Source organism: Cavia porcellus, unplaced genomic scaffold (assembly GCF_034190915.1).
Source record: "Cavia porcellus strain 051 isolate PalLab524CR breed Dunkin Hartley unplaced genomic scaffold, mCavPor4.1 scaffold_26, whole genome shotgun sequence".
In the NCBI taxonomy this organism is placed as follows: domain Eukaryota; kingdom Metazoa; phylum Chordata; class Mammalia; order Rodentia; family Caviidae; genus Cavia; species Cavia porcellus.
Window position 1 is genome coordinate 22261394 of NW_026947509.1, and position 27158 is coordinate 22288551.

General features: G+C 44.2%; 1 protein-coding gene across 4 annotated transcripts; it reads left to right on the forward strand.

Moving 5' to 3' along the window:
- The first annotated feature begins 3930 nt into the window (after window positions 1–3930).
- On the forward strand, window positions 3931–26612 carry CUNH14orf93 (chromosome unknown C14orf93 homolog). 4 transcript variants are annotated; one of them, XM_003474497.5, is made up of 7 exons: window positions 3931–3989; window positions 15959–16970; window positions 18920–19240; window positions 23836–23897; window positions 24112–24215; window positions 25155–25267; window positions 25626–26612. In XM_003474497.5, the coding sequence occupies exons 2-7, from the start codon at window positions 16377–16379 to the stop codon at window positions 26040–26042; spliced, it is 1611 nt and encodes a 536-aa protein (XP_003474545.1). In that variant the 5' UTR covers window positions 3931–3989; window positions 15959–16376; the 3' UTR covers window positions 26043–26612. The 4 variants fall into 4 exon arrangements, with proteins under 4 accessions (XP_003474545.1, XP_063092966.1, XP_063092964.1 ...); XM_063236896.1 differs by having other exon boundaries at window positions 3944–4075; XM_063236894.1 differs by having other exon boundaries at window positions 3951–7151.
- The last annotated feature ends 546 nt before the right edge of the window (window positions 26613–27158 follow it).

Below are 27158 nucleotides of genomic sequence, written 5' to 3' on the forward strand. Positions count from 1 at the left end.
TATTGTGTATCTTATTTAAAGGGTTTTTGGCACCTCTAGTCAAACATGTGGTGCACACCTGTAAACCCAGCTCTTCTGAGGCTGAGGAAGGAAGACTGGGAGTTCAAGGCCAGCCTAAACTACATACACAGCACTATCCTGTCCAAAAAATAAATAAATACGAGAAACCACACAGATTTGGAAGTATTTTGTTATGGCAGGACTTACAGACTAATACAGTGATTATTTGAGACTATGGGGCTATCCTGGTCTCTCAGTTTTTTGCATTGCTGTTTTTAAAAAATTCAGTCACTTCTACATATTCCTTTTCCTATTCTTTGTATTTATGTTTCAGGGCCAGAGATTTAGCTCAGCAGCACAAGTATCTGCCAGAAAGTGTGAGGTCATGAGTTTGATCCCCAGCACCCCCCAAAAAAACCAAAAACAAAAACTGGTGTATTTAATCTTTAATTTTTTTACTTTTTTTGGGGGGGGGGTTCCAGTAATTGAACCCAGGACATTGCACTTGCCAGACAGGAACTTGATTGCTGAGCTATATCCCTGGCTTATTTTATTTTTGGCTGTGTTTTGAGAGAGGGAGAGGGTCTCACTATGTAGTGGTCTCACTACGTAGTGGCCTTAAACTCACAGTGATCGGGGCTGGGGATTTAGCTCAGTGGCGTAAGTGCCTGCCTTGCAAGCAGGCAGTCGTGAGATCGATCCCTGGTACCAGCAAAAGACAAAAAATAATTTAAAAAAAAAAAAAAAAAACCGGTGATCTTCTTGCCTTGGCCTCCTAAGTGGTGGGATTATAGACATGCACCACCATGTAGGCTATTTTTGGCTTTTTTTTTTTTTTTTTTTTGTACTGTGACTCAAACTCAGGACAGGCAGTCACTATGCCACTGAGCTACATGCCCAGCATTTTTGGCATTTTTATTTTTATTTTTTTGGTACTGGGGATTGAACTCAGGACTGCACGCTTGCGGGGCAGGCGCTTATGCCTGATCTAAATCCCCAGCCGGCATTTTTAAATTAAACTTTAAGAAACACTTCTAGGTAATTTTTTTTTCTTTCTCTTTTTCCCTTTTTTTGGTACCAGGGATCAAACTCATAATCTTGTACTTACCAGGGAAGCACTTGAGCCACTGAGCTAAATCCCTAGCCCTCTATGTAATTCTTTTGTACTTCATAAATAGTCACATTCAGAATGTTTTCCCTTAACAATCAAGTTACCCCTGTTCCTACGGGAACACCAACTCCTCCACCCTTCCCTGAGTCCAGCTCTCTGTTTCTTGCTCATCTTGCTTTTCTGTCCTTTCCACCCTTACCATTTCCTCATCTTCCACCTCTCTTAACTTCTCTCCTCTCCAAATCCAACACTCTGACACTTGAGGATGCACTCTCAGCAGGCTCTAGAATTCCTTTAGTTCTGTTCTAAAATGCTCTTGGGTTTGACCTCTTGGGCAGGTATCGAAGCCCCTCTGAGAGCTGGAAAACAGAACTGGCTTAGAATAAAGGAAGATCTGCTGGATTCAGTGCCAGTAGCTTTTCCTCCACCAGCAAGTCATCTGTAAAGTCTAACATTTAAAATCTCACGTTGTGCTGGGCATGGTGACGCACGCTTGTAATTCCAGCACTGGGAGGCTGAGGCAGGAGGATCACTGTGAGTTCGAGAGCAGTCTGTGCTACAAAGTGAGCTCAAAGCCAGTATGAACTGCATAGTGAGACCCTGTCTCAAAAAGGCAAAAAACAAAACAAAACAAAAACCCCCTCACATTTTAAGAGTTGAAAATTGTAATTTTTAGGTGAAAAAGATATGTTATCTCTATTATATTATTTAATTTCACAAAAGTACCTTATTTGAACTTTTGACTTTTTTAAGCACTTATGCTGTTGAGCTAAATCCTCAGCCCCTACTTGAACTTTTTGTTCAAACTGTTCCCAAGACTAGGTGTGGGGGAGATTTAAAAAGAAATGACTTTTCTAACTTAACTATGACCTTCATGGGAATGGACTCATGATTAAAAGTATATCCCAGGAGACTATAGGTGTTCTGGAAATTGACATCAGCATAAAGACAGTTTGCCTTTTGGTGGGTTCAGAACATGACAGTAGGCTGGAAGTGGTAGGGCAAGCCTCTAATCCCAGCACCTGGAAGGCAGGGGCAGGAGGACTGCCATGAGTTCTAGGCCAGCCTAGGCTCAGAAGTGAGTTCAAGGCCAGTTTGGAAGACATACTGAGACCTGTTCCAAAAAGAAAAAGAAAAAGAAACAAAAGAACAAGACAGAGAGTAAGAGCCAGATGGAGTGGGTTTCCGTGCAGGTAGCTAACAAACAGCCCCAAGCACAGGCCTATAGTGGTTCAAGCTGGACCCAAGCTCTTACCTCACCCATGACTGTCACGGAGTTAATGAGCTCAAGGGCGTTAAGAGAAGTGACCAGTCCCCCCAGCCCACAATCTCAATGTTCTCATCAATGATAAAAGAAGTGGGGGCTGGGGATTTAGCTCAGCGGCATAAGCGCCTGCCTTGCAAGCAGGCAGTCCTGAGTTCGATCCCCGGTACCGATTAAAAAAAAAAGGAAAAAGACAAAAAAAAAAAAAAAAAAGATAAAAGAAGTGTAATAGCAACTCCTGCCTCAGCCTCCCACAGTGCTGGCATTACAGGGGTATGTACGATGGAAAACAAATAAAAAACCAGGGCTGAGGGTTTAGCTCAGTGCTAGAGCACTTGCCTAGCATGGGCAAAGATTTGTGTTTAATTCTCAGTTGTATGAAATCAGAGCCAAAACCCCAGGAAGTCTATACTCCTTTGAAAGGCAAAGCTACCTCTTAGGTTACATGTAAACTAAAGTGCACACCAGGGGCAGTAACAAGCCCCTCCTGGGAACCAAGAGCATCAAGCTGACAAAGGTGTGACAAATGTGTGTGGGATGGTGGGGATAAACTGGCTTAGGGCAAACTGTTTAGGAAGAAATTTCTTTTTCTTTTCTTTTTTTTTTTTTTTTTTTTTTGCTAGGAGGAAATTTCATTTAATAATAACTGATTTTTTTGAGACAGGGTCTTGCTATTGTTTAGATTTTTTTTTTAACTTTTTTTTTTTGGTCTTTTTCCTTTTTATCAGTACCTGGGATCGAACTCACGACTGCCTGCTTGCAAGGCAGGCGCTTATGCCGCTGAGCTAAATCCCCAGCCCTTTTTGTTTGTTTTTTGAGAGAGGGTCTCAACTGTGTAGCCCATGCTGGCCTTGAACTCACTCTAGATATAGCCCAGAGTGCCCTTGAACTCAAAGTGATCTTCTCTCCCCAGCCTCCAATATTGAGATTACAGATGTGCACCCCCATGAACATTTAGGGGCTTTTTATTATTGTCCAGGCCGTTCTCATACTCGTGGTGATCCTGTTGCATCAGACTCCTTGATGCTGGGACTACAGGCATGCATCACTGCTCCAGGTCTGATCATAAGGTAAGAGTACTTCGTCTTTCACCTGGAAAACCTCATCGACTTGCCTGTTTGTAGGGAGACCGGGGTGCTAGGCGGCAAAGAGTCAGGAGATCCACCTGAGGGCCAGGCGCACACAGCTCGTCGCGGGGTTTAAGCCCAGTCACTGTGCAAATTACCGACATCAAGTTTACAAAAGTGTCAGCTCCCTCACCGACTACAGTGTTGCTCTGGGGCCAGGCCTAGTTTCGCTCGGTGAAAAGGCTAAGAGAGGGAGACTGGGGACTGAGAAAGTGAAAGCCAGCGGCCGCAGGTGGGGCAGGCGACGGGCGCGCGCAGGGGGCTGCGGGCCGGCAGCGAAGGTCGGGGGTCGAGCAGCCCTCACGACCCCCCCTCCCCCCGGGGCAGGCGCTCCGGGAGCGGCGCGTGTGCTCGCGGGCGGGGCGCCCGGCAGCCGGCGGCGGCCAATCGGGGCGGGCGTCCGGGGAGGGGCGGGGCTTTCCGGCTCTGGCTCCGCGAGTCCTCCTTTTTGCACACACACGAATACAAAGAGCCATACGACCTTCGGGTATCCTTTTTCCATTTTTACCCCCCTCCTTAATCTTGTGTGTGTTTTCAAATTTTTTAAAAGTAGAGATCTGTAGCAGTATTGGGGTGAGGAAACTGTTGCTAAGGGGAATTTTCTCTTTTCCCCATTTCTTTTCCTGTCTTTCTTCCTCTTTCTTTTTCCTGATCAAGGTTTTAAATATACCAAGAAGTTGAGAAGCGGGATGGCCGTGTACAACTGTTTCCAGCCAAATTTATAGTTTTTTTTTTTTTCCTTTTTCGTTTTTCCTATCACATTTTAAGAACTGGTACATTTTTGTGGTTTGAGGGGTTTAAAATTTTAGCCGCTTGGGAAGTACAGATTTCTTTTTTTAAAAAAAGGGCTGAAGGGGTAATGTAAATTCCTGCCATGGGCAACATCACAGGAAACAGATTAGAGGCTCCTTCAAAAGCCCTTTGGCGTGCATTTTACACACCCTTCCCCAGAACCCAAACCAAGTGGCTTATAGATTTAAAATATTGGGATAATTGGGACACTTTTTCCCCAGGGAAGAGGACAGTGTGTCTTGCACACACATTTTCATGACATTTCTGTGTGTGTGTGTGTGTGTGTGTGTGTGTGTATGTGTACTATTTCTTAGAGCAAATGTTTTCATAAAATATTTATCTTGGGGTTTATTTTTTGTGTATTATATGTACAATATGTGTATATGTGGCATATCAGATTTTATTTTTAAAAGTGATTGCCGTTGGTTTTATGTGTGCAAAATAGACCTTAGAATGTGAAGTTTTTCTGTTATGCTCCCAAATGTGGTCGAAACAGAATTTCATGTGCAAAGTAAAGCTAAAAGGAAATCCTAAATTTAAGCTTACCTTCATTCTAATTGCATTTACAGTGTTTTTCTCCTCTTTTAAAGGATCAGATTAGTGAATAATTAAATAATTGTCATAGAGTGTATATGTTGCAAATGAGGATAGGCAATTTATTGAATCTATGGTTCCAAGCCACCCTCAGTGATTGTTTTGCCTAAGTGGTTTTGCTTTTTATTGTCTTACGTTTTTAAATGTACAGCTGTGTATATTTTGGCCTTTATGTGTGGTTTGGTTGATGTGGTCCGAAGGGAAGTTCTCTTGGCTTTTTGACAAAATGGTCGTTTATTGGTTGGGATTTGTTTAAAAAGCTCCACAGCTGGTAAAGTATCAGGAAAAATTCTGTCAAGTCCATTCTTAAAAACTGTGCACAGTGGTGTTTATGCCTCCAAGCAGAGGCAAAGGCAAATAACAGGGATAAAAAATGCATTTTGTTGTCATGTTGCATTTTTGGAATGAAGAATCCTCCCTTGGTCTAAGTCTGGGTGGAAAGTGAATTAGAGGACAACAGGCTCAAAGCAGAGCCTCCTGCTGTAGAAAGAAGGCCCACTGTCACTTCCTGCGTTTAGAGGACCAGTGTCATACAGATAATATCCGTATTCAGATCTGTATTTGCAGATTGGAATGAAAGCACAGAAGTATATGGGGTGATAAGGGAGAAACTGGAGTGTTGCAAGTGTTGTAGCAACTAATTGATTAAGAAAGGATCTACTATAGGATTTAAACGTAATTACAAAACCTCTGTATGATAATCATATATTCCCACCCCTCAGCTGTGACCTACTCCATTTCATGTATTTAAGACACCTAAGTAACAACTGCAATAAAATCGTGAACAAGGTATTGAATTCATTATAAGGAAAATGAACCTGTGTGGGCTCTCTGGGTTTCTAACTTGTACTAAATATACTTTTACCTCCTAACAACTGGAGTCAGATCAGCGCTTAATAAATACTGGCTCAAAAGTGGATCATTTCACAAGTTTAGGCCTGTATTGCTTTCTAAACCTACTCAGTCTATTGACTTTTGTTACCTCAGCAGTGAGGGGCATTTTTATGGCGTTTTGCTTTAATTCTCTGCTTTTAGTACAGGTTACCACGTACACTTAGTTATTCAGGAACAGTACACAGCTCCACTTTCTAGGCTACTCAATTTACACATCTTGGGACCAGGGCTCATATTCGACGTCCTCGCTTTCAATTTCTTTGTAAGAAAGCAAATCCCTCTTGCATTGGCTTGGCTTTCTTAGCAAAGAAAAGCAAGTCTAGGTTGGCGATTTAGCTCAGTGGCATAAAGTGCCTTCCTGGCAAGCACAAGGTCTTGAGTTCGATTCCCAGTACAAAAAAAAGAGAGAGAAAGAGAAAAAAGAAAAGCAAATCTGAGCCCAGTAATTTTTTTTTTTTTTTTTCCTTCTGGGAATCCGAGGGTCCCTTAGAGATGAAAACTGTGAACTAAGTGGAACTGCTTTTGCAAGTTACCTGAAACCAAGGGCTGCAGGAACTAAAAATCAGCCACCACCAGACTGTATGAAACCAATCTGAGGTCACTGAATTTATAGTCGTGTACACGTAGCTTTGTGAACAACAGAAGCAAGTAAACAAAAAAAAAACCCCAAAGATGGCGTCTAACGGCCTTGAAAAAGCGCCTCAATCGTGTCCCTCCCTGAGGCGGCCTCTCCCCTCTCTATCTCGTTGAGTGACTGATCATATTCTCCAATAGCAACCTTGCTCCTGCACGCCCCCATCGCTCAAGCGCCAATCATCGAGAGCCAGAAGGCAAGTGGGGCGGTGCTTCCTCGCGTGCGCGCCCTGGCTGAGTACACGAGCCGGCGCAGTTGACTTTGCCGCCGCCAGACCCTTGTAGGGTGAGCGGGAGCTGTGGAGCAGAGCACACGTGGTAGAGCACCCGTAGGGCTAACTGGAGTGGGATTCTGCGTGGGTTTCCGCGGCGATCATCTGCCCCCGCCTCGCCCTCGCCCTCGGCTGTCGCGGCTACATAATGTACCCACACTGACCCAGCAAGATCCCCGACCGCGCTTCGGCCATTGGGCCTTCTGCTGCCGGCGCGGATCGTCCCTTTCCCCGGGGTCCCGGGCGCGCCACGGGGTTCCTGGTCCCTGTTCCTGGCGGCTGCGCTTGGCGTCGCTGGCTCTCTGCTTGTAGCCGAGTCACACCGTCTGTCGGGAATGATTGTGCTGTCCCTGGTGCCCACCTTGTCGTCTTTGACTAATTATTAACATTTTCCGAGGACTTGATGGGCGCATGACAGAGTTCTGGGCGGTAACTTGCCCTTTCTCAGTTTCTCCAGAAATACAGTAAGAGTACTTTTCTCTCCGGCACGTTTGTATGAAAATTTGAGCGGAAATTCTGGTTTTACCAAGTTGCACTTTAGCAAATGTAAATAAAGGAGGATTGTGCTTGCCCGGGGTAAAAAACTCATGTCCTGCTCCACAACTAAACTTGTATCTTGGGGATTACAAGAAATCTTATTGTTTAAAAACCCTTCAGCCCTCGGTCTGCAATTCTGTTTTGTACACCTAATAATGAGGTCTTAACATATTTTCTTTTGCAGATCATTAGATGGGTCAGTCTTTTAAAATGTAGGGAAATTGTATTTTATGATACCTGACTACCTGCGTTTTGTGTGATAGAACCTCATTTTTGACAGAAAAATAGGTTTTGAGAGAACCTTCAAACAGGTGAACTGTTTGGAACCTTGAAGTAGAGGAGCAGAGCTGAGCAGCACAGAAGAGCTTTTATTCTTGAATCTTTAAGTGACCATTTTCCTTTTTTATTTCTTAAAATGAAGATTATGATATGAATTGCCAGACTTTTAAGTAATCTCGTTTAAGAAAGTCCATTTCTAACCTGACCCTGAGTGAGCCAGAGGCCCACTATAAGACCATCTATCATCAGAGGGATACCGTATCACACACATTTATTAAGTAGTGAGAAAACTTATTTTTCATAGTTTGGAGGTGAACTCAGTCAAGCAGAAAATTCAAACCCAGAATGGGGAGAAAGCAAGCAAGAGAACTGCCAAGAGTATGATATATTCAGTCCTAAAAAATATGCGAGACTCAAGAGGAGTGGGACGATAAAGATTATGAACTGTCTCACCCTGAACTGTCTAAAGGAGATGAGTTTTCTTTCTTTTTTATCTAAATATTTATGAAAAAATATCAAAATTATCGAGAAGTACATTTTCTAGGCTCATTTCACATGTATTAAAATTAGACCTTGCTGAAATGAACCCCAAATATATTTTATGCAAATTTCAGTTTAACATCTTGTCAAACTGAAGATCTTTTTTTTAGTACTCGATTAGACAAGTTGTTAGCACTTAAAGTTTATTTTGAATTTGAATTGTCTTTCGTTTGTTTATTTTGTGTTTTTACCTCCAGAAAATCTTCATATAGAAAGATTGTTTTAGAGGCTATATTCTTGCAGTCCCAGGAACTGGCCTCTTACATGCAAGGCAAGTACTCTATCACAGACCCCTCCACCAGATGGAGGTTGATAGCATTTTACAACATGAATGTATATTGTTCTGTAGTGGCCACCTTAGTTTATTGTATTTTTTCCTTTCTTGAACAAAAATACGAACTCTTGGCTTATAAAATAAATTACCAGGGTTGCAGTGTAATTCAGTGGCAGATCCTCCTAAAGCCCTAGGTTTGAGCCTGGGGGAGGGGGGCAATAATGAGCACCTGGGAGGCTCAAGTAGGTGGATCTTTTTTTTTTTTCCTTTTATCCGAGTACCGGGGATTGAACTCACGACTGCCTGCTTGCAAGGCAGAGCTAAATCCCCAGCTCTACAGGTGAACCTTTTAAACCCAAATACTAGAGGCTAGGCAGGGCAACACAATGAGACCTTACATCTAAAAGATTAATAAATGAAATAAGTTACCTAGGAATCTGAAATTTTAAAAGTTGACAGTATTAATATTTAACAATAATGATATAGACATTGCTATGATAGTTTACTGGTGTTAACTCTGCTTTACCAAGCATTCTTTGGATTGATTCTGGATTACTGAATTAAATGGTTACATATTTTGAGGACCAGGGATATAGCTCAGTAGTGCTTATCTAGCATATACAGGGCTCTCGGTTTCATCCCTAGCACAGGCAGGTGTTGGGGGAGGCTATATTTTAAAAATGGAATCAAGTATAGGTATGTCAATAATGTTGGGAGGGTTAAGTGGTCTGTACTAGGAAAAACAAATAATTACATTAGGTGTAGAGTGTTAGAAAAGAATGTAGGGGCTGGGGATTTAGCTCAGCGGCATAAGCGCCTGCCTTGGAAGCAGGCAGTCGTGAGTTCGATCCCTGGTACCGATAAAAACGAAAAAGACAAAAAAAAAATTAAAAAAAAAAAAAAAAAAAAAAAGAATGTAAACTGAGTGATGTGTCCAACACCTGTAATCAGCTGCTTGGGAGCCTGAAGCTGGAAGATGAAAAGTTCAAGACCACCCGTGCAATTTAGCAAGCCCTTGTCCCAAAATAAAACAAGGGCTGGATGCAGCTTAGTGGCAGTCTATGAGAAGCCTTGGGTTCAGTTCCCAGGAGAGAGAGTCTGAGTCAGGGGACAGTGGGTGGGAGAATTTTAACGTGTTTTAACAAAAATAATATAATAATATCCGTAACATCTGTAATACAGTTCCATTAATAATTGAAATTACTAATACTGAGGAAAATCTGTCTCTAAAATAAGAATCTATTTTCCTTTTTTTGTCTTTTTCCTTTTTTTATCGGTACCGAGGATTGAGCTCACGACCACCTACTTGCAAGGCAGGTGTTTATGCCGCTGAGCTAAATCCCCAGCCCCAAGAATTTATTTTCCGAGGCTGGGGATTTAGCTTAGTGGCATAAGCGCCTGCCTTGTAAGCAGGCAGTCATGAGCTCAACCCCTACCGATAAAAAGGAAAAAGACAAAAAAAAAAAAAATCTATTTTCCTCTCTAGTCCGATAAACTTAGTGATGATCACAGTAAAATAAAAATGCAATTCCATAATTTCTGTCTTTTGACCACTTTGCTGTCCTCACCACAATGGTCAGATTCACTCTCTGACAGTGTCTCTACTGTGGTCGCGGTGACACTGTTCTTCCTCCTCAAGCTTCTGTGAGACTTCCTGGGATTGGCTTCAAGTGCTGTGCTCCCTTTGTGTTTCACGGGACGCTTAAGCTTGGAGAGCTCACTCGCTCACTTGATACAACAGTAGTTCTGCTGAATGCTTCAAATCGGCATTCCGACTCTGACCGTCCTCTCATTTTTGTTTTTTAGTCCTACTCAGTTGTTTTTAGGACATTGTGCTGACAGATATTGCCATGAGTGGAAATTTAATGTAGTAAGCAAACATATACCTTTTCTAATATACTGGACCTCTCATCTCAACTGCCTCATTTCTGTTATTTTGTCAGTGATACCATCCTGTATGTCACCTTCAGGCATATATGTATATATTTTTTTCTTTTTCTTCATTTTTTTTTTTTTTTTTTTAACAATACATGGGGTTGAACCCAGGGCCTTCATATTGAGTTACATCCCTAACCTTTTTATCTTTTTTGGGAGTTTGATGGTTTTTGTTTTTGTTTGGTTTTGAGGAGGGCTTTTTTTTTTTTTGGTTATTTGGTTTTGGTTTTGGTTTTTTGAGACAGGGTCTTGCTGTGTAGTTTAGGCTAGGCTGGTCTTGAACTCACTATGTAGCCCAGATCGACCTCAAATTCAGGGTGCTTCTCCTGCCTAGGCATTCTGAGCGCTGAGATTACAGGCATATACCTCCACATCCAGCTTCTTTTTATTTGTGAAACAGGGTCTTATGAAGGCCCTAAGTTGCCTTAGGCTGAGCTCAAACCTGGGATGCTCCTGCCTCAACCTTCTAGATTACTGGAGTTTTTTTGTGTTTCATCACATCAAGCTTTATAATTTTGAAATTGTTGTTATTGACTATCTCTGTACCTCATGTTTATTAACTAAGGAAATATTAGTGTTAAAAAAAAAAGAAATATTAGTGTTTCCTCCAGGATGTCAAAACTTCATCTCTACAACCCCCTTCTCATCAACTCATTCCTAGGTCACTTAAATTATTGGCCTCCTCGTGTTCAACTGTTCCTCTTAAGGTATCTAAGGCAGGGGTTGGCAAATGGCATCCCATAGCCTAATCCAGCCTTCCACCTGTTTCTGTATGGCCCGTCGGCTAGGACACACTTTTACATTTATGTTTTGTGACATTTCAGTGTCTATAAATAAAGTTCATGGAACACAGCCATGTGCAGTTGTTTACATATCATCTGTGAATGCTATGCCACAGTGGCATAGTCCAGTAGTTGTGGCAGAAACCACTGCCCACAAATCCTAGTTTGTTGTCTCTCTGATCTTTCTTAGCGATTTTTGGTCCTGCTCTGAGAGTTCCCCTAACTTGTTTTGGAAGCCCTCTGGCACCTCTCCTTACAAGGTGAGAGAAGCCCTATAAAGCTCTGACCTCTTCACATACTCTGTTAAATCCTATAATGTTATTTTCTCTATAGAATGTCTCACCAGCTCCTATACATTGGTCAAGGTAATTGGAGGTTTTGCTTCTATAAGGACTCATTCTCAGACAGTTTCACTCTGTTAATCTTTCCTTTATTTTGAACTTATTCCTTAGGAGTTCTCAGTGTATACTATATTTTTAGGCACTTGTGTATTTTGCTTTGTTTTTGTTTTTGCTTTTTTCTTCTTCTTTGGTTTTTTGAGATAGAATCTTGCTATGTAGTTCAGGCTGGCCTCAAGCTCACAGCAACCCTCCTGCCGCAGCCTCCCTAATTATATTTCAGTTTTTTTTTTTTCTGACAGGGACTACAGGCATGTGCCACTATGTCTGACTTGCTTAGGTTTTTAGATATTTCAGATTTAACACACCTCATGGTGTGTTTTGTTTTTGCTTTTCCTGTACTGAGGCTGAAGGCAGGAATGCTCTACCACAGAGTTGTATCCCTACCCATTTTTGAGAGAATCCCATCAAGTTGCTCAAGCAGGCCTTGAACTTTTGATCCTCCTGCCTCAGCCTCTTTAGTAGATGAAACTATAGGTGTCTACCACCATGTCTGGCCATCCCACATTCCTTGGACATTTGCATTCTGAAATACATATTTGCATAAAAGGACTTTGTTCTCTTATTATTTAATATGTAGCAACCCATTTTGGTAGATTGTCCTTTTTTTTGGTACCAGGAATCAAACTCATGACCTCACATTTGCCAAGCAGACACTTATGCCATTGAGCTAAATCCCCCACCCCTTTTTTGAGACAAGTTCTCACTGTATAGCTCAGGTTGGCCTCAAAGTTGTGGCACTCTTTTTGCCTCCTGAGTGCTGGACCTATAGGCATGCACTACCACTCCTGGCTGGATCGTTCTTTCTCATGACCTTATATTCAGAGAATATTTAGAAATACCATTTTTTCCCCTTTGCATTTGCTTGTCTTCTCAAGTGGAGATATAGACAGCTAATGAAATTAGTATTTTGTTTTGCTTATAATCATTTATCTAGCATTTAAGTTGTTATGTGCTTAACAAATATAATGTGAAATATTCCTTTATTATTAGCTGACCCCAATTTCTTTCTGTGTTTTAGACTTCAGATAGAACACTATAGCAGGAATTAGGGAAATTAAGTCAGCTTTCAGTGTCCATGGAAACCAAAAGAGTCATTTGAATGCACATATTGGCACACTACACTGTACCAGATTTTTATATACAGGTTAATTTGAGAAAACAACTATTTAATGCCCTTATGTGACACTTTTTAAATGAACATAGGATAGCAATACAAAAGTAGGAAAGAAGAAAAGAATTGAGAAACAAAGTGAACTCACAAGGGGAAAATATATTTAACATTGAAGACCAGCAGCCCAGCATAGTGGTATATGCCTATAATCCTAGCACTTGGGAGGCTGAGGCAGGTGGATTGCTGAGAATTTAAGACTAGTCTGGAATACATAGAGTTTAAGGCCAGCCTTAACTGCATTATAAGATCTTGTCTCTAAAATAAAATAAAATAAAACAAAATAAAGACCAGCAGAGTTAAATATCATCCTTAGTTTAAGGCCAGATCATGATAGTAAGTAAATTAGAAATAGTTTTCTTAATTACTTTTCTAGTTTGCACCTGGCCCTTGCATCATGGAAGGTTTTGTACCTGTAATGCAGTCTTATAAACTTGAATCTATTGTTTCTTAGAAATTCACTGTTAAGGGGGCTGGGGATTTAGCTCAGCGGCATAAGCACCTGCCTTGCAAGCAGGCAGTCGTGAGTTCGATTCCCGGTACCAATAAGAAGGAAAAAGACAAAAAAAAAAAAAAAAAAAAAAAAAAAGAAATTCACTGTTAAGTCAGGTGTGACAGTGCACACCTGTAATCCCAGCATTCAGGAGGCGGAGGTTGAAGGGTCATTGCAAGTTCAAGACCAGCCTGGGCTACAAAGTGAGCTCAAGGCCAGCCTGAGCTGCATAGGGAGACCTTCACAATGCAGTACTACACCTGGCTATATTATTACTACTTTAATTTTTTTCTGACAGAGACTTGTCTTGAACTCACCATTTATTTTTTAATGTTCTGACACACTGTTGCTAAGCTGACCAGCCTAGACTTGGACTTGTTATAATTCTACCTCACCTCTCACCCAAATGCTATTGATTTGCCTCTTTTTAAAAATCTACAGTTTGGTGCTGTTTCAGAAAAATGGCCAAGTCCAGCAGGTATGACCATGTATGCCTGTAACCCCAGCACTCAGGAGGCTGAGGCAAGAGGATTGCTGTGAGTTTGAGATCAATCTGTGCTACATAGTAAGATCTTTGTCTCAAGAAAGAAAGGAAGGAAGGAAGAAAGAAAGAAAGAAAGAAAGAAAAATGACCCAAGAAATGTCATTTGACAGGAGTATAAGGTCTAACGGTAGGCATAACACTGCTAGAGGTGAAGGCCTCCCAGGAAGGAGTTAAGGGTGCAAGACAAGAGAACTATGCATAGTAGCTGTCACTTTGGTACCATAAATGGGTTGGACAACCCACCAAGTGTCTCAAACTGATGGATCTTAATTACTGACTTTTTTTTTGTACCAGGGATCGAACTCATGACCTCGCACTTGCCAGGCGCGTAGGCTGCTGAGCTAACCCCCCAGCCTTAATTACCAACTTTGTAAATGCTGAACACATCTGGCAAGTGTTCAGGGCCAGGGGACAAACTTGGTGGAATATATGCAAGGCCCTGGGTTCGTCCCCAACACTACAAAACAAAACCAGCCAAAAACCCAATTAACAGCTAGCCAGTGTATACATACTGTCATCTTCTATCAGCAGTGTAAGGCTCTTTTTCTCACAGTATCCATGTTTAATACTAATTTTTTTTCGTTTAAAGAGACATGAGAAGGGCCAACAATGAGCTGTAGCTACAGGACACTCAAGAGTGGAGTGAGAAATGAGGCACAATACAGTTAGAAATGGGATCGTTTATGTATTTGGGGGGGGGTCTGTGGAATTAAGATTAAATTCTTTCTGTAACATTAGAGTAAAAACAAAAGCAGGAAGTAAATCTGCCAGAGGAGTGTAGGCCCTAATGGAGGAAGGAAAAGAATACATTACATAAATGATTCATCCATAAATTGACACAGAATTGCTTAGTGCTTTCCTTTAACCTTTAGTTTTAATTTGGTTTAACCTTTAGTTTCAGGTTTAGCTATGCCTTCCAGTGACTCAGATGACAGGAAAGCTGTAAATGGATGTGAGTTAAATTCTTGCAAGGAGTGAATATCTGCTGTAGAAAAGCTGTTTCTTCAATGTGAAGGGTGAAAAGAGCAAATTAAAAACTATTTTAAAAGACATCATCAAATTTACGTGTTGGTATCTCAGAGGCATTGGTATTGCCTATTTTGGAAGTGAGATCCCTGATTTTAAAAAAAGTATATATATGTGTGTGTGTGTGTGTGTGTGTGTGTGTGTGTGTAATTTCCCTAACCTGCTTTTAATTTTGATGTTATGATATAATTTACAGAATAAAATTGAAATTGATTTCAGGGATTTATAAACACACTTAAGGTTTTGTCACTTATGAGGCTTTAAGCAAGAAGGATTCTTTTTTCTATAATTAAGGATTGTGTAGAAAATGACAATATTTAAGTCCCTTGGGGTGTTCTCAGTGTTACATATCAAAACCCCCACCGCAATCCCTTTTTTTCTCCTGGAGTAGTTTAGTTGCTTAACCACAATAAATCCAAAGAAAGGTGGTCTGTTCGTCACTGGCCATTCTGGTTTCTCCTTGAATAGAGGCCTGTGAGCAAACAGGCAGCATTTGCTACTTCAGTATTCCTGTGGAGCCTCAGCTCTTCTCTTTGCAGAGGATGCCTGGAGATGAGGGCCTGAGAAGGGATCTCCATGCTCTGCTAGCTGATGGACACATGATAGCTGGAGCTGGTGGTCCATGTATAAAATTCTTTTTCCTTTTTTTTTTTTTTGAGGCAAGATATGTGTAGTTCAGGCTGGCCCTGAGTTCACTATGTAGCCCAGGCTGGCCTCAACTTACACTGGTCCTCCTGCCTCAACCTCCCAGGTGCTGGGATAACAGGTGTGTGCCATTACGCCCAGTCCACATGTACAATTCTAAAAGCAGGGTTATTACAGTGCTATGGGTCACCCCAGCCCAAATCCCTGATCCAGCTTTTCTTTCCCTAGTCTCATCTCTAAAGCAGTGAGAGGATGGTGACATGTTGAGGGCGGCAGTGATGATACATTCCTTATTTAGGAATTTTACTCTGAATGCATGTGTATGAAAATTATAGAGAGGATACAATAATGATGCTTTATGTCAACCAAAAGTGGTATCTATTTTAAAAAATACAACTCTAGATTGAAAGTAACAGTAATGAGATTCTGCTGTCTTCCTCTGACCTTGAAAAAGATGTAACTTCTCTGCATGTATCTTCTCTTGATCTTGGGTGCTATGTGTTTCCTAGTGATGTGTAGATGGGATAACCTACGTATGTGAAGTGTTCTAAATGCCTTAAAGCATTAAAATGCAATGTTGTCATTATGGTAAAGGAGGAGGAAAAGACAGATCTTCATTTTTTCCCTCAATTTTCTCATCTTTCCAGGTGCCAGTGGGGCCTTTTGAGTGCCCTTGATTCCTTAGGATGCAGCAGTGTGGAGCTCCGCGTGTGGGTGCAGGAAGAGTGCCTTCTACCCTTTGAAGCTACCCTCCTCAGAAGTCCCCTTGCAGTAGGGGGCGAGCGGACACCCAGGGTGTGGTGCTGGAGGCGTGCAGGGTCTGCTGGTAGAAGGTGGCATCTCTCACGTCCGCAGGGTGAGGCGAGGTAGCCATGGACAGTGCACCCCTGCAGCCTACTCTTCCTTCCCGGAACCCCCGGCCCAGAGCCCAGCTCCTCTAACCTTGCTCGATGGAAAAGCAAAGTGACTCCCAAGAGGCCAGTGCTTTAGTCTCCTGAAATCTGATCTGAGGACCTTTTGGAGCTGTCCAGGAAGTGAGCAAGGTGGCCATTGAGCTCATCAGCCATGTCCTTCAGCGCCACCATCCTCTTCTCCCCTCCCAGCGGCAGTGAGGCCAGATGCTGCTGCTGTGCTTGTAAGAGCGAAACTAGTGGGGGTAGTACGGGCTCTCAGGGCAGGAATCCTCCTCCCAGCACCCCCATCACTGTGACTGGACACGGCCTGGCTGTTCAGAGCTCTGAGCAGCTCCTGCATGTTATCTACCAGCGTGTGGATAAGGCAGTGGGCCTGGCTGAGGCCGCTCTGGGTCTGGCCCGAGCCAACAATGAGCTGTTGAAGCGTCTCCAGGAGGAAGTAGGTGAACTGAGGCAAGGGAAGGTGTGCACTCCTGATGAAGATGGGGAGAGTCGGGCCCATACTCCCCCACCCGAGGAGCCCGGGCCCCTCAAGGAAAGTCCTGGCGACGCCTGCAAGGCTCTGTCTGCCGTGGAGGAGGAGTGTGACAGCGTGGGCAGCAGCGTGCAGGTGGTGATTGAGGAGCTGCTGGGGGCAGCCTCAGCGGTTGGGCCCGGGCCTCTGGGCTTCCCTGCTCCTCAGAGAGACCTGCGGCTCCCCGGGTGCCCTCTGGCCGCTGGCGAGGGCCCCCCACTGCTGCATCCCGTGAGTACCACCGCAGTGCAGCTGCTCCTGCCTGTCTCGCTCTTTTCTCTCCTTAGCCTACTTTCATCCCATATGGAAGCCTTTCTTTTATTTGCGATAAAACAGCACAACAGCAAATTTCGTCTGCCTTCGGGGACCTCGGCACTCCCAGGTGCTTCCTGACCACCAGGTGGCTGGGGAGGGCGTGGCTCTGGCAGGCCTCCCTCGCAGTCGCTCAGCGTGGCACCTTCTCCTTACAGCTGCAGCAAGGCTGGCCTCTCCTGGCGGGAATGCCTGCCGTGCACAGACGGCTCATTCATATTTTATCACGGGCCCTCTGCCTGCCAAGAAGAGTTGGGTATGGTGAGATGGGGCTGGAGAGGGGTAGGGGCAGAGAGAAGGGAAGTCAGGGGTGAGGGGAAGAGAGCAGAAATGCGGGGTCTGAGGAAAAAAGATAAAAAGCAAAGAAGAAAAGTGAGTCTGTGTGGAAAGAGGAGAATTTACATGAGAGACAGACAGTAAGGTGGGGGGGGGATAGCAAAAGAAACGATCCCCTGAAAGTGGATAAATAATAAGAGGATGGCCTGGAGGGGATACGGCGAAAGGAAGGAGTGGGCAAACATATCCACTGAGCAGGAAAGACATGGTGCTGTTTCGGTTTCTTTACTGCTCAAGGGCCATGTGAGCAGGAAAATCCTGGCTGAGCAGAGTAAGAACTGCAGATATCACACATGAAAGCATGAAAAAGAAATGGAGCAACTATAGAGATCATAGAGATGAAAATGACAGATGTGTCCCCACTGGGGAGCAGGTGGGAGGTCTGTCAGCTCGCCACCTCATCCTCTGCTGCCCTTCACCTCCTCTCCCTCGGACAAGGCTTCCACTCAGGAAGGAGTACAGAGCAGAACACACGAGGCAGATGAGAGAGGATGTCCATTCCACCTGCTGAGGCTGAGCAGGGAATGGAGGATCTCCCCTCCCCTCCAGCCCAAGCGGCCACTGGTCATTGCTCTCCCAACGCCACAGCTGGGTGGCAGTTGCCACTACTGCTCGTCCCCATGGTGGGTGCCTGGTCAGCACGCTCAGTGGTCTGGGCTGGAAGGCAGGAGTCAGGAGGTACCAGGCCAGGCAGTGCTCTGAGCTGTGGGTTTGCTCAGGCAGGGAAGGCTTCCAAGCCGGCAGGATGGAATTAGATTTCACTGCGCAGAAAGCAGCTCACAGGTCTATAAATCTCAGCTTCCTCCCCCGCTTTCTGTGTGTGGTTCCCCCCTACTTTCAGTTTTGTTTTTTTGGCTGCAGAAATCCCCCCTCCTCTTGTTCTCCCTCCCTGCCTCACTCCCTCCTTCCTTCCTCGCCCTGTGTGTCCTTGAATGAGGGTACAGGCAATCAGCTGGATGTCAGGGCCGTGACAGCCTGAGGTGGCCAGGCCAGCCAGGATCAAAGCAGGGATACAGATTGCCCCATAAAGGGAAGGAAGGGTAAGTGAGGGGAGTGCACCTGTGCCAGCCTCACTAGGAATTCCTGACTTCGTGTCTCCCTGCTTTCCTCTCATTTTCCTTTTATTTCCCCTCTTTATTGTTGCTGTTTAATTTTCTTGCTCCTTTCTTGCTTGGTTTCCCTTTTTGTCATCACTTCCTTCCCTAATCCCTTTTAGACAAAACATTTACCTTGTTACATTTCTTCTATTCAAGAGCAAACCATAAATACCGCTCCCAGAGCATCAGAAACCTGCTGTGTCCTTGGAAGCAGCCCTGTGCTAACAACATGACAGGAGAGACCCTGTACAGTAAACACAAAGACTGTTTGCCCGCAGACCCCATAGGAATCCAGAGCAGTAAGCCATCGAGCATCAAACACTGCTCTGTTCCCCGCTTTTCCACTTTCTGCTATAGTCTTGGCCAAGGAATGGTGACTGACCAGGTTCCCCTGTGCGTAGCTGGCTAATAGTCCATTTGTTTTTCTATTCTTAGCTGGTGGATGATTATGTGGCCTCTGAGGGTGCAGTGCAGCGAGTGCTAGTCCCTGCTTATGCCAAACAGCTTTCACCAGCCACACAACTGGCTCTCCAGCGGGCGTCCTCAGACGCAGGGCCAGAAAATGGAGCCAAGCTCCCACCACCGCGCCCTGAGGACACGCTCAGTGCTGCTGCTGCTTTGGATGGTGCCTTGGAAGAGTCTGGCCCTGGGAGCACCGGAGACCTGAGACACTCTCTCGGGCTCACTGCTTCCCCCTGCAGGACCCGAGTGAGCGGGCAGAAGAACTCCAGGCGCAAGAGGGATCTGGTTCTCTCTGTGAGTGAGCTGTTTCTACAGTTTTTCCCCTATAGTCTGGAGTGAGAAGTGAAGAGTGAACGGTGGGTGGATTTTAATCCTCCCATGTAGAACGAATGGTGTCCCAGATCCTATTGGAGTGGAAGGAACACGGAGGGAACCTTCTTGAGATCTTGGACAGGTAGTACATTTTGTACCATCAAACCTTTAGGCTTTTCTAGACAAAGTGATATCTTCCCTTTCATGACATGGGAACTATGTCATGTCTCCCATAGTCATGATGGGAAAATCTTTCAGGGACTGAGCATATAATCACCAGTGTGTTGGGTAAGTGGCAAGGGGTCCCTTAGGTGGAAAAGTCAGGCTGTGCTATGGTAGCCCCATACCACAAAGCTGCAGGAGGCCTCTATACACCTGCTCAATTACAGAGATTCGGAGAATGCAGTCATTCCAAGAGCTCTTGGCAGGGAAGGGATTGGCTTGAATTAGGTCTGCTTGAAACTTCTGGAGTGGCTGGGAACATTCCGCTGCATCGGGAGCTCCTAGTCATCTCCCAGGGAAGTAGGGACATGTGGCACTTTTGTCCCCAGGGAACACCTGGAACCACTGGAGATATTTCCATGTGTGGGCTGATAGGGGGAGGACAGAATACTACTGACATCTAGTGGGAAGAGGCCAGGTATTCTGCTGAGCATCCTACAAGGCCTTCCAGCACCCATAGGTACCAGCTGATGTGTCAGTAGTGCACAGTGCACAGTTGGAAAATCTTCTTCAAGGGTGTCCATGGTCTTTTGGATTAATTCTACACCCCAAATTTTCTAATAACCATAGAGATGTTCTTTAGCCATATGTCTGTTGACTGTCGTGTTTCCAGTCTCTACCTAATGACTGGTTTGAAGTATCTGGAGAGTCCTGGTTGGGAGTAGATGTCATCACTCATAGCCAACCTAACTTCTGTCCTACTATGTAGCCCACTTGTTTTGAGTAAGATTGAAAGTCTCATCATTTATATATTCTTTATTTGTACAGCTTTTGTCTTTCTGTTTTCCTGATGGCTCTTTTTTTGGTTTGGTTTTTTTGAGACAGAGTGTTTTACACTGGCCTTACACTGTGTAGCCTAGGCAGGCCTCAAACTCATAGTGATCCTCCTGCTTCAGCCTCCTGAGTTCTGGGGTTACAGGCATGTACTACATGGCCGGCTGAGAGATCTTATTCTTGTTCTTCCTTTCTTACAATTTGTTTTTGCATCAGAGATTCTTGTCCAGTACCGCAGCAGCAATGAGCATGTCCTCAGTGCAAGGTGGTGGGAGCTCAGCTCCATTTTCTGGCCCTGTCTCTGAGGATACCCGCTGATGAAGACACCATTCATTATCAGCATCAACTTGTTTTTGATCTTCATTTTGAGTTTTGATTATGTTCAGGGTCATCTTATCAAGAACAGAGGACAGTTTAGCTTCTATCACAGATCTGTTACCCAAGAAGACTATTCCTGTTGCCAGTAAAATAAATTAAAGAATGAGCCTAGAAATGTATTTCAAGGAATTTCCTGAAACTTCATTGTATTTAAATAATAAATAAATATGTGGTAATAATAATTTGTATAAAATCAGGACTTTCATCCTTTTCACTCCACTCCTATCTGTCTCCAGAGCCAGGTATAGTATCAGAATTGGCTTTTTTTTGTTTGTTTGTTTCCTGTTACTGGGGATCGAACTCAAGGCCTTGGGCATGCTAAGCAGGTGCTGCACCACTGAGCCACACTCCCCAGTGCTGAGACTTGGCTTCTTCCTTCCCTCTGGGGAGTTCAGTAGCTCGAGGGACCTTGTGGCAGGACAGCTGCTTGCTCATCATGCTCCCTGTTATCACGCTGGAAAAGTATCGAGAAGGCCAGTTGGAATTTTCTGCCTACCACAGAGCAAGATTTAAAATATTCTTGTAAAAAAAATGTTCTTGTGCTAGACTGTGGATTTGCAGAGGGAGGGTTAGTTGCAGTCTTTACTATTTGAATCTTTAGCTCTGGGAAGGAATCAGAGAGGCATCTCTCATCTCCTGGGGCTCCTGTGGATTTCTGCTAGGATCCTGTGAACCAGAAAGACCAAGCCAGAACCCTTAATTCCTTGGAATGCTGCAGATCCCATCCACCCCTTAAGGAAATGTATGTATTTTTAGCTCACTCAGAAGGTGGATGAGCCAGCAGCCTTTGCAGTCTTAACACTTATTGTCTGGAGTATTTTCCCTTTCCACTTCAAGCCTAGTTTGATTTTTATCACTTCTTCTCTTCTGAACCACTTGCTTAGAAGCTGTATAACTTCCTTTTTTTATGTTGTTGGGAAATGCTCTCAAATTCTTGCTTTTTTTTTTTTTTTTTTTGCCAGTCTTTATGCTTGGACTTGTAACAGAGTAAGCTAACTATATCAAATAGAAAGTCAGTATTATTACAGTCCTTCTTATAGAGTGGAGACTCTAGCTATGAAGAGATAATAGTACTTTCCACAGTGATATGGTCACCCAGCCAAGGAGGCAGGAGGAGAAATTGGGGATTTCTTGATATAGAGCCAAACTCTTAGGTGAGGATATGAATCTGTCAGTCTGTGACTGGGCAACTTCTACCAACTGAAGATCTTGGGATGAAAATATAATCGGAGGGCTGGGGAGATAGTTCGGTGGCATAAACACTTGCCTGGCAAGTGCAAGGAAGGAAGGAAGGAAGGAAGGAAGGAAGGAAGGAAGGAAGGAAGGAAAGAAGAGGAAAAGAAAGAAAATATAATCAGAAACAACAAAATTAAATCTAATTGGAGGAAATATAAAATTCTGCGTTAATGTTCAAAGTACAAGTTGCAGTATGAACTCTGTAATACTATAAGTGGCCATGGGGTTGCTAAAAATTGTAGCACCTCTTGGGCATACTGGTGCATGTGTGCCTATAATCTCAACACACTGGGAAGCTGAGGCAGGAGTATCCTGAGTTTGAATACAACTAGGGTAACTCAACAACTTAGTGAAACCTTGTCTCAATATAAGATATAAAAAGGGCTAGCTAAAAGATTTCAGAAGACCTGGGTTCAATCTCAAGTATTGCATTTAACAAGAAGGAGGAGAGAAATTGCATTATCTTGGATTTTATTCATAGAAGTATAGAGTTCTATTCCTGGCAGTAACACTCCCCCTGCCAGACCTCAGCTAATAAGTTAGATTCAGCTGCAGGTGCCAGTTTACAAGAGAGATATAGGCAAAGCAGAGAGTCTCCTATTTCTGATGATTTTATGAGCAAAATGGGAGTCAGACTTCGGAGCATGTAAGGCAAAACTTTCTAACAGTAAGCTGGGCATGGCGGTACACATCTGTAGTCTCAATGTTTGGGAGGCTGAGGCAGGATGATTGCAAGTGTGAAGCCCGCATGGGCTACATAATTAGACCTCTCTCAAAACCAAAACAAAACAAAACACCCTCAAAATGTTCAATAGAATAACCTGACTCAAAAAGGAGAAGTGTTTGTTAGATATGTATGAGCAAAACTGAAAGACAAAACAGCCTGCTTAATGACCTGAAATGTAGTTGGTGACAGAGTCCTCAGTATGCTTCCCAATTCACATTCCTGCTATTTTAGATTTTTGTTTTCAGACTATGATGTGTGTGCCTCAGGGACTAGTGATTATGTGCCAAAGGATATATAAAGCCATGGCCAAAGCTGGGCATTTTCCTGGGTCATTAATTTTACTAGAAGATTTCAGAAGACATTTTTATATTCAAAGAAATACAGATATAGCCTGGAAAAGATTTTAAAATTTTCAAGAGTACAGAGTTTTAAGAAATGCTCACTCAATGCAGGTGTGCACATCTGTAGTCCTTGCACTCTGAGAGGCTGAGGCTGGGTTGTAGCTCAGTGCTACAGCTCTTGAGTACTGGGCAGAGGTAGGGGTAGAGGGGTGGGGGTGCAGTAGCCCTGGTATATATTTGCTTGGTTCCTGCCACTAAGGGGGTTTTATGGAAATATTTGAGGCCCACTGTTGTAGTGATTACATACATTACTCAGAAGCAGAAGTAGACCAAGTTTGATTCTGGAGTCTTGACCCAAATTAAAGGTTCAAGGGAAAGGAGGAGGGGGCTGGAGATTTAGCTCAGCAGCATAAGCGCCTGCCTTGCAAACAGGCAGTCATGAGTTCGATCCCTGGTACCAATAAAAAGGAAAAAGACAAAAAAAGAAAAAAAAAAGGGTCAAGGGAAAGGAGGAAAACAAAATGCCCCATTGGCTAAACTCTGGCTAAGAAAAAGATGCAAAGATGGGATCTAGGCTGTGGAAAGGACTCAGGCAAAGAACCCCACAGGAACAAAGCTTTTTGAGGCAGAGAGGGCTGGAGATTGAACCCAGGACCTTCACACTGAACTATATCCCAGCCCTGTTTATTGTTTATTTTGAGACAGGGTTTTGCTAAACTGTTAGATTGTCCAGGCTGTGCTGCAGCTTATCAACCTCCTGCCTCAGCCTCCAAGAGTGCTGGGATTACAGGCGTGAGCCAGCACACCTGGCTGGGATAATGCCTTTCCATCTCGGGATCAGAAGAGAGCTTCACTATCTCCACTCCTGGCTTGATTTTGATTTTATTTCTCCCCTCTAGAAATTGGTCCACAATGTGCATAACCACATCACCAATGAGAAGAGATTCAATGGGTCTGAAAGGTACGGTTCCTTGTAAAAAGAGCCCTGAGTATTTGCTGAGGAAAAGGATGTGGGGAAGACGCGCCAGTGCAACCAGGCCAACGCCCGGCTCTCACTGGTGCCGGGGCTATGGGCTCTTAGATGGAGGAGGTTTTGCCACAAAGCTGCCTGGTGCTGGGGATTCTGTCTGGCTCCTAAAGAGCTGACTGCCTTCTCCATTCTGTCCTCTGTGTAGCATCAAGTCCTCTTGGAATATTTCAGTTGTAAAGTTCCTTCTGGAAAAGCTCAAGCAGGAGCTGGTGACCAGTCCCCACAATTACACTGACAAGGAACTGAAAGGTGAGACAGCGGCTCTCACCCCCGTCCATCCTTCTCTGCTCGGCTCCTGTTCCTTGGTTCTCAGTCAGAGAAGGGGCATAACGGGCAAGATGGAAAACGGTGCATTTTAAAAACACTGCAGGTTTTTTGGCTGTGCTTCTCAACTGCGATACATTTATAGGGTTACCTCCAATTGCCCTTTTATTCCTCTGCTCAGTCTGAAATGAAAATGGGAAAAGGGCTAATACACCATGTATTATGTTTATGTGGGGCCTGAATCTGAGGTCAGAGGCCAGGCTTACCTTTTTGTCCCTAAATATTAGGCCCTGGGTTTCTTTTTTTGCTCACTTTTGCTTTTGTTCCTAACCATGAAGTATTATGAAAATTGTGCTAAAGAGTCCTGGAAACAGCTGTTGGGAGAGTGGCAGTAGAGATCAATTTAATGTGGGAAGGGATGCAGAAGCAATGAGGTTTTGCTGTTTTCTTTTCTTTCTTCCCCAGTATAAAGATTGAACTCAGTGACACTCTTACACTGATCTACCTCCTCAGTCCTTTCAAAGGTTTAGTTTAGCCAGTGTGGTGGCACATGCTTATAATTCCAGCGTTCAGGAGCCTGAGACAGGAGGATCACGGGTTCAAGGCCAGTTTGAAAAAAAATTCTTTAAATTGTCCAGTCTGGGCCCAGACTTATATTCCTGCTACCTCAGCCTCCCAAGCAGCTGGGGATTCCAGACCTGTACTGCTGTGACCACCCAGCTAGAGCAGGTGGAGATGCTCAAGGGAATTAGTGCTAGAGGTGGACACAGGGTGCTACCCCAAAAAGGACTAGTGAGATGCCAGTGGTTATGCCAAAAAGGCCCCCTGTCTAGTGATGCCAACCTCCCATTCAGCAGTGTGAAGGCAGAAAAAAGGGCCACTCTGGAGGACCCTACTCCTTTTCTCTCCTCTCCCATCCTCCAGGAGCCTGCGTGGCTTACTTCCTTACCAAGAGGCGTGAGTACCGAAACTCTCTAAATCCCTTTAAAGGTCTGAAAGAAAAAGAAGAAAAGAAACTTCGAAGTCGTCGATACCGGGTAGGTCTCTAGGCCTTTCTCTGAAGATGCTTTTTTTTTTTTTTTTTTTTTGGTGGTGGTGTTGGCAATCTAGCCAAGGCCTCATGCATGTTAGACAAGTGCTTTATCACTAGCAACATCCTCAGCCTTAACTCTAAATTTTAACAAGCCCAGTGGAAAGGGCATCTGAGAATAGGACTGACCACCAGGAACATGGGCAGACGGAGAAGGAGGGTGAGCCGATTCTAACACATGACCGAGGCCTGGGTTTCCCTAGGCACAGGTTTTACTCAGCCTTCTTCTTCCCCACCTAAATCCTTTCTCCAATTGTAACCCAGTTTGTTTTTCTTCCTGCTGTTTATCCTGGGTTCCTTCTTAGCTTTTTGCCAACCGATCCAGTATCATGAGGCATTTCGGACCTGAGGACCAACGCTTGTGGAAAGACGTGACTGAAGAGCTGATGTCGGATGAAGAGGATAGTCTGAATGAGCCAGGGGTCTGGGTGGCCCGTCCTCCCCGTTTTCGGGCCCAGCGCCTCACAGAGCTCTGCTACCACCTGGATGCTAACTCGAAACATGGCACCAAAGCCAACCGTGTGTACGGGCCTCCCTCAGACAGACTGCCTTCTGCTGAAGTCCAGCTTCTGCCACCAGAGCTTTACAATCCTAATTTCCAAGAAGAAGAAGAAGGAGGCAATGAGAATGGACCTGTCTCCCCATCTTTTGACCAGTCCCACAAAACCTGCTGTCCTGACTTGAACTCATTCATTGAAATCAAGGTGGAAAAGGATGAGTGAAATCTATAACCAAGAATAAACTCTGGTTTCCACCACTTCTGTGTCCCAGAAATGGATGGCCACAAGGCTTCTCAAAATAATAAGATGCCCTCTGCAGTCTGACAAAGCAGATTTGCCTCTGTTCTTAATATAGGCTTTGATGGAATAAGAGAACTTCTCTGAAAGTGGGGAAACGCACAGCCAGAAAATGCCTATTCATGAGCATACAGGGCCTTGGGTGGAGGAGCCCGGGATGAGGAAGGGAAAATGGGCTGTCTAAGACGCATGAGGCCTTCCTGACACAAGTCCAGGTCACTGAGTTGGTCCCCTGTGCCCCCATCCCTCACACAAAGCTCATGGGGAAGCAGCCTTGGCTGAAGCTCTTGTTTCCCCCAGACTTGCTGGCCTTTTCTGCCTGCAGTGGAAAGACAGGCAGCCCAGCATCATACTGCCCCCTGGTGGGCAGTTTCATCCCTGGACGTGATTCTGAGCTGTAGATACAATAGCTGTTGTTTATTGAGTCATACAAGGAAGATTTTATCATTCCCATCTTACAGATGAGGAAATTAAAGAATAATGAATTCCCATGTTTCCCTGGCAGCTTTTCTCCTGCTTTGTGGCTGTTTTTCAATCCTTTCAGCCAAGCTGTGTTTTGGGGAAGGTTTATGCATACACATACAGGTGGAGAAGTAAAATGGCTTTATACTCAGTCAATCATGCAACAGATACTAATTGCTTACTAGGAGTGACGTACTATGAGGTTATAGGATCAGATCTGACTGTGTAGTCAGGAAGCCAGACACTTGAGTAAGCAATGAAGTGAACTGTCACAGGGGTGGGGTTGGGGTGGGGGGCATGCGATGGCAGCTGGTCTACTCCTAAAGTCACAGGCAGTGCTGTTTAACCTAATGCCTGAAAAGTGAGGAGGACTTAACCAAGAGAAGGGTGGAAGCCAAGAAAGGGTTTTTAGCAGGTACAGCAGATGCAAAGGTCTAAAAGTGAGAGGGAGTACAAGAGAAGATTTAATTTGTTGCACACTTGTTCCGAGAGGACAAAATGCTGACAGAAGAGGCTGAGAAGTAGAGAGGAGACCTTTAAAAAACACTTTAAAGAGGCTGGGTGTGCTAATCCACACTT

Excerpts from the sequence above, each read along its gene's own strand:
- CUNH14orf93 (XM_003474497.5), top strand. The coding sequence starts at position 16,377 with ATGTCCTTCAGCGCCACCATCCTCTTCTCCCCTCCCAGCGGCAGTGAG. Across the intron at positions 19,241-23,835 it reads AGAGGGATCTGGTTCTCTCT|AAATTGGTCCACAATGTGCA; the intron begins GTGAGTGAGCTG and ends TCTCCCCTCTAG. Across the intron at positions 25,268-25,625 it reads TTCGAAGTCGTCGATACCGG|CTTTTTGCCAACCGATCCAG; the intron begins GTAGGTCTCTAG and ends GTTCCTTCTTAG.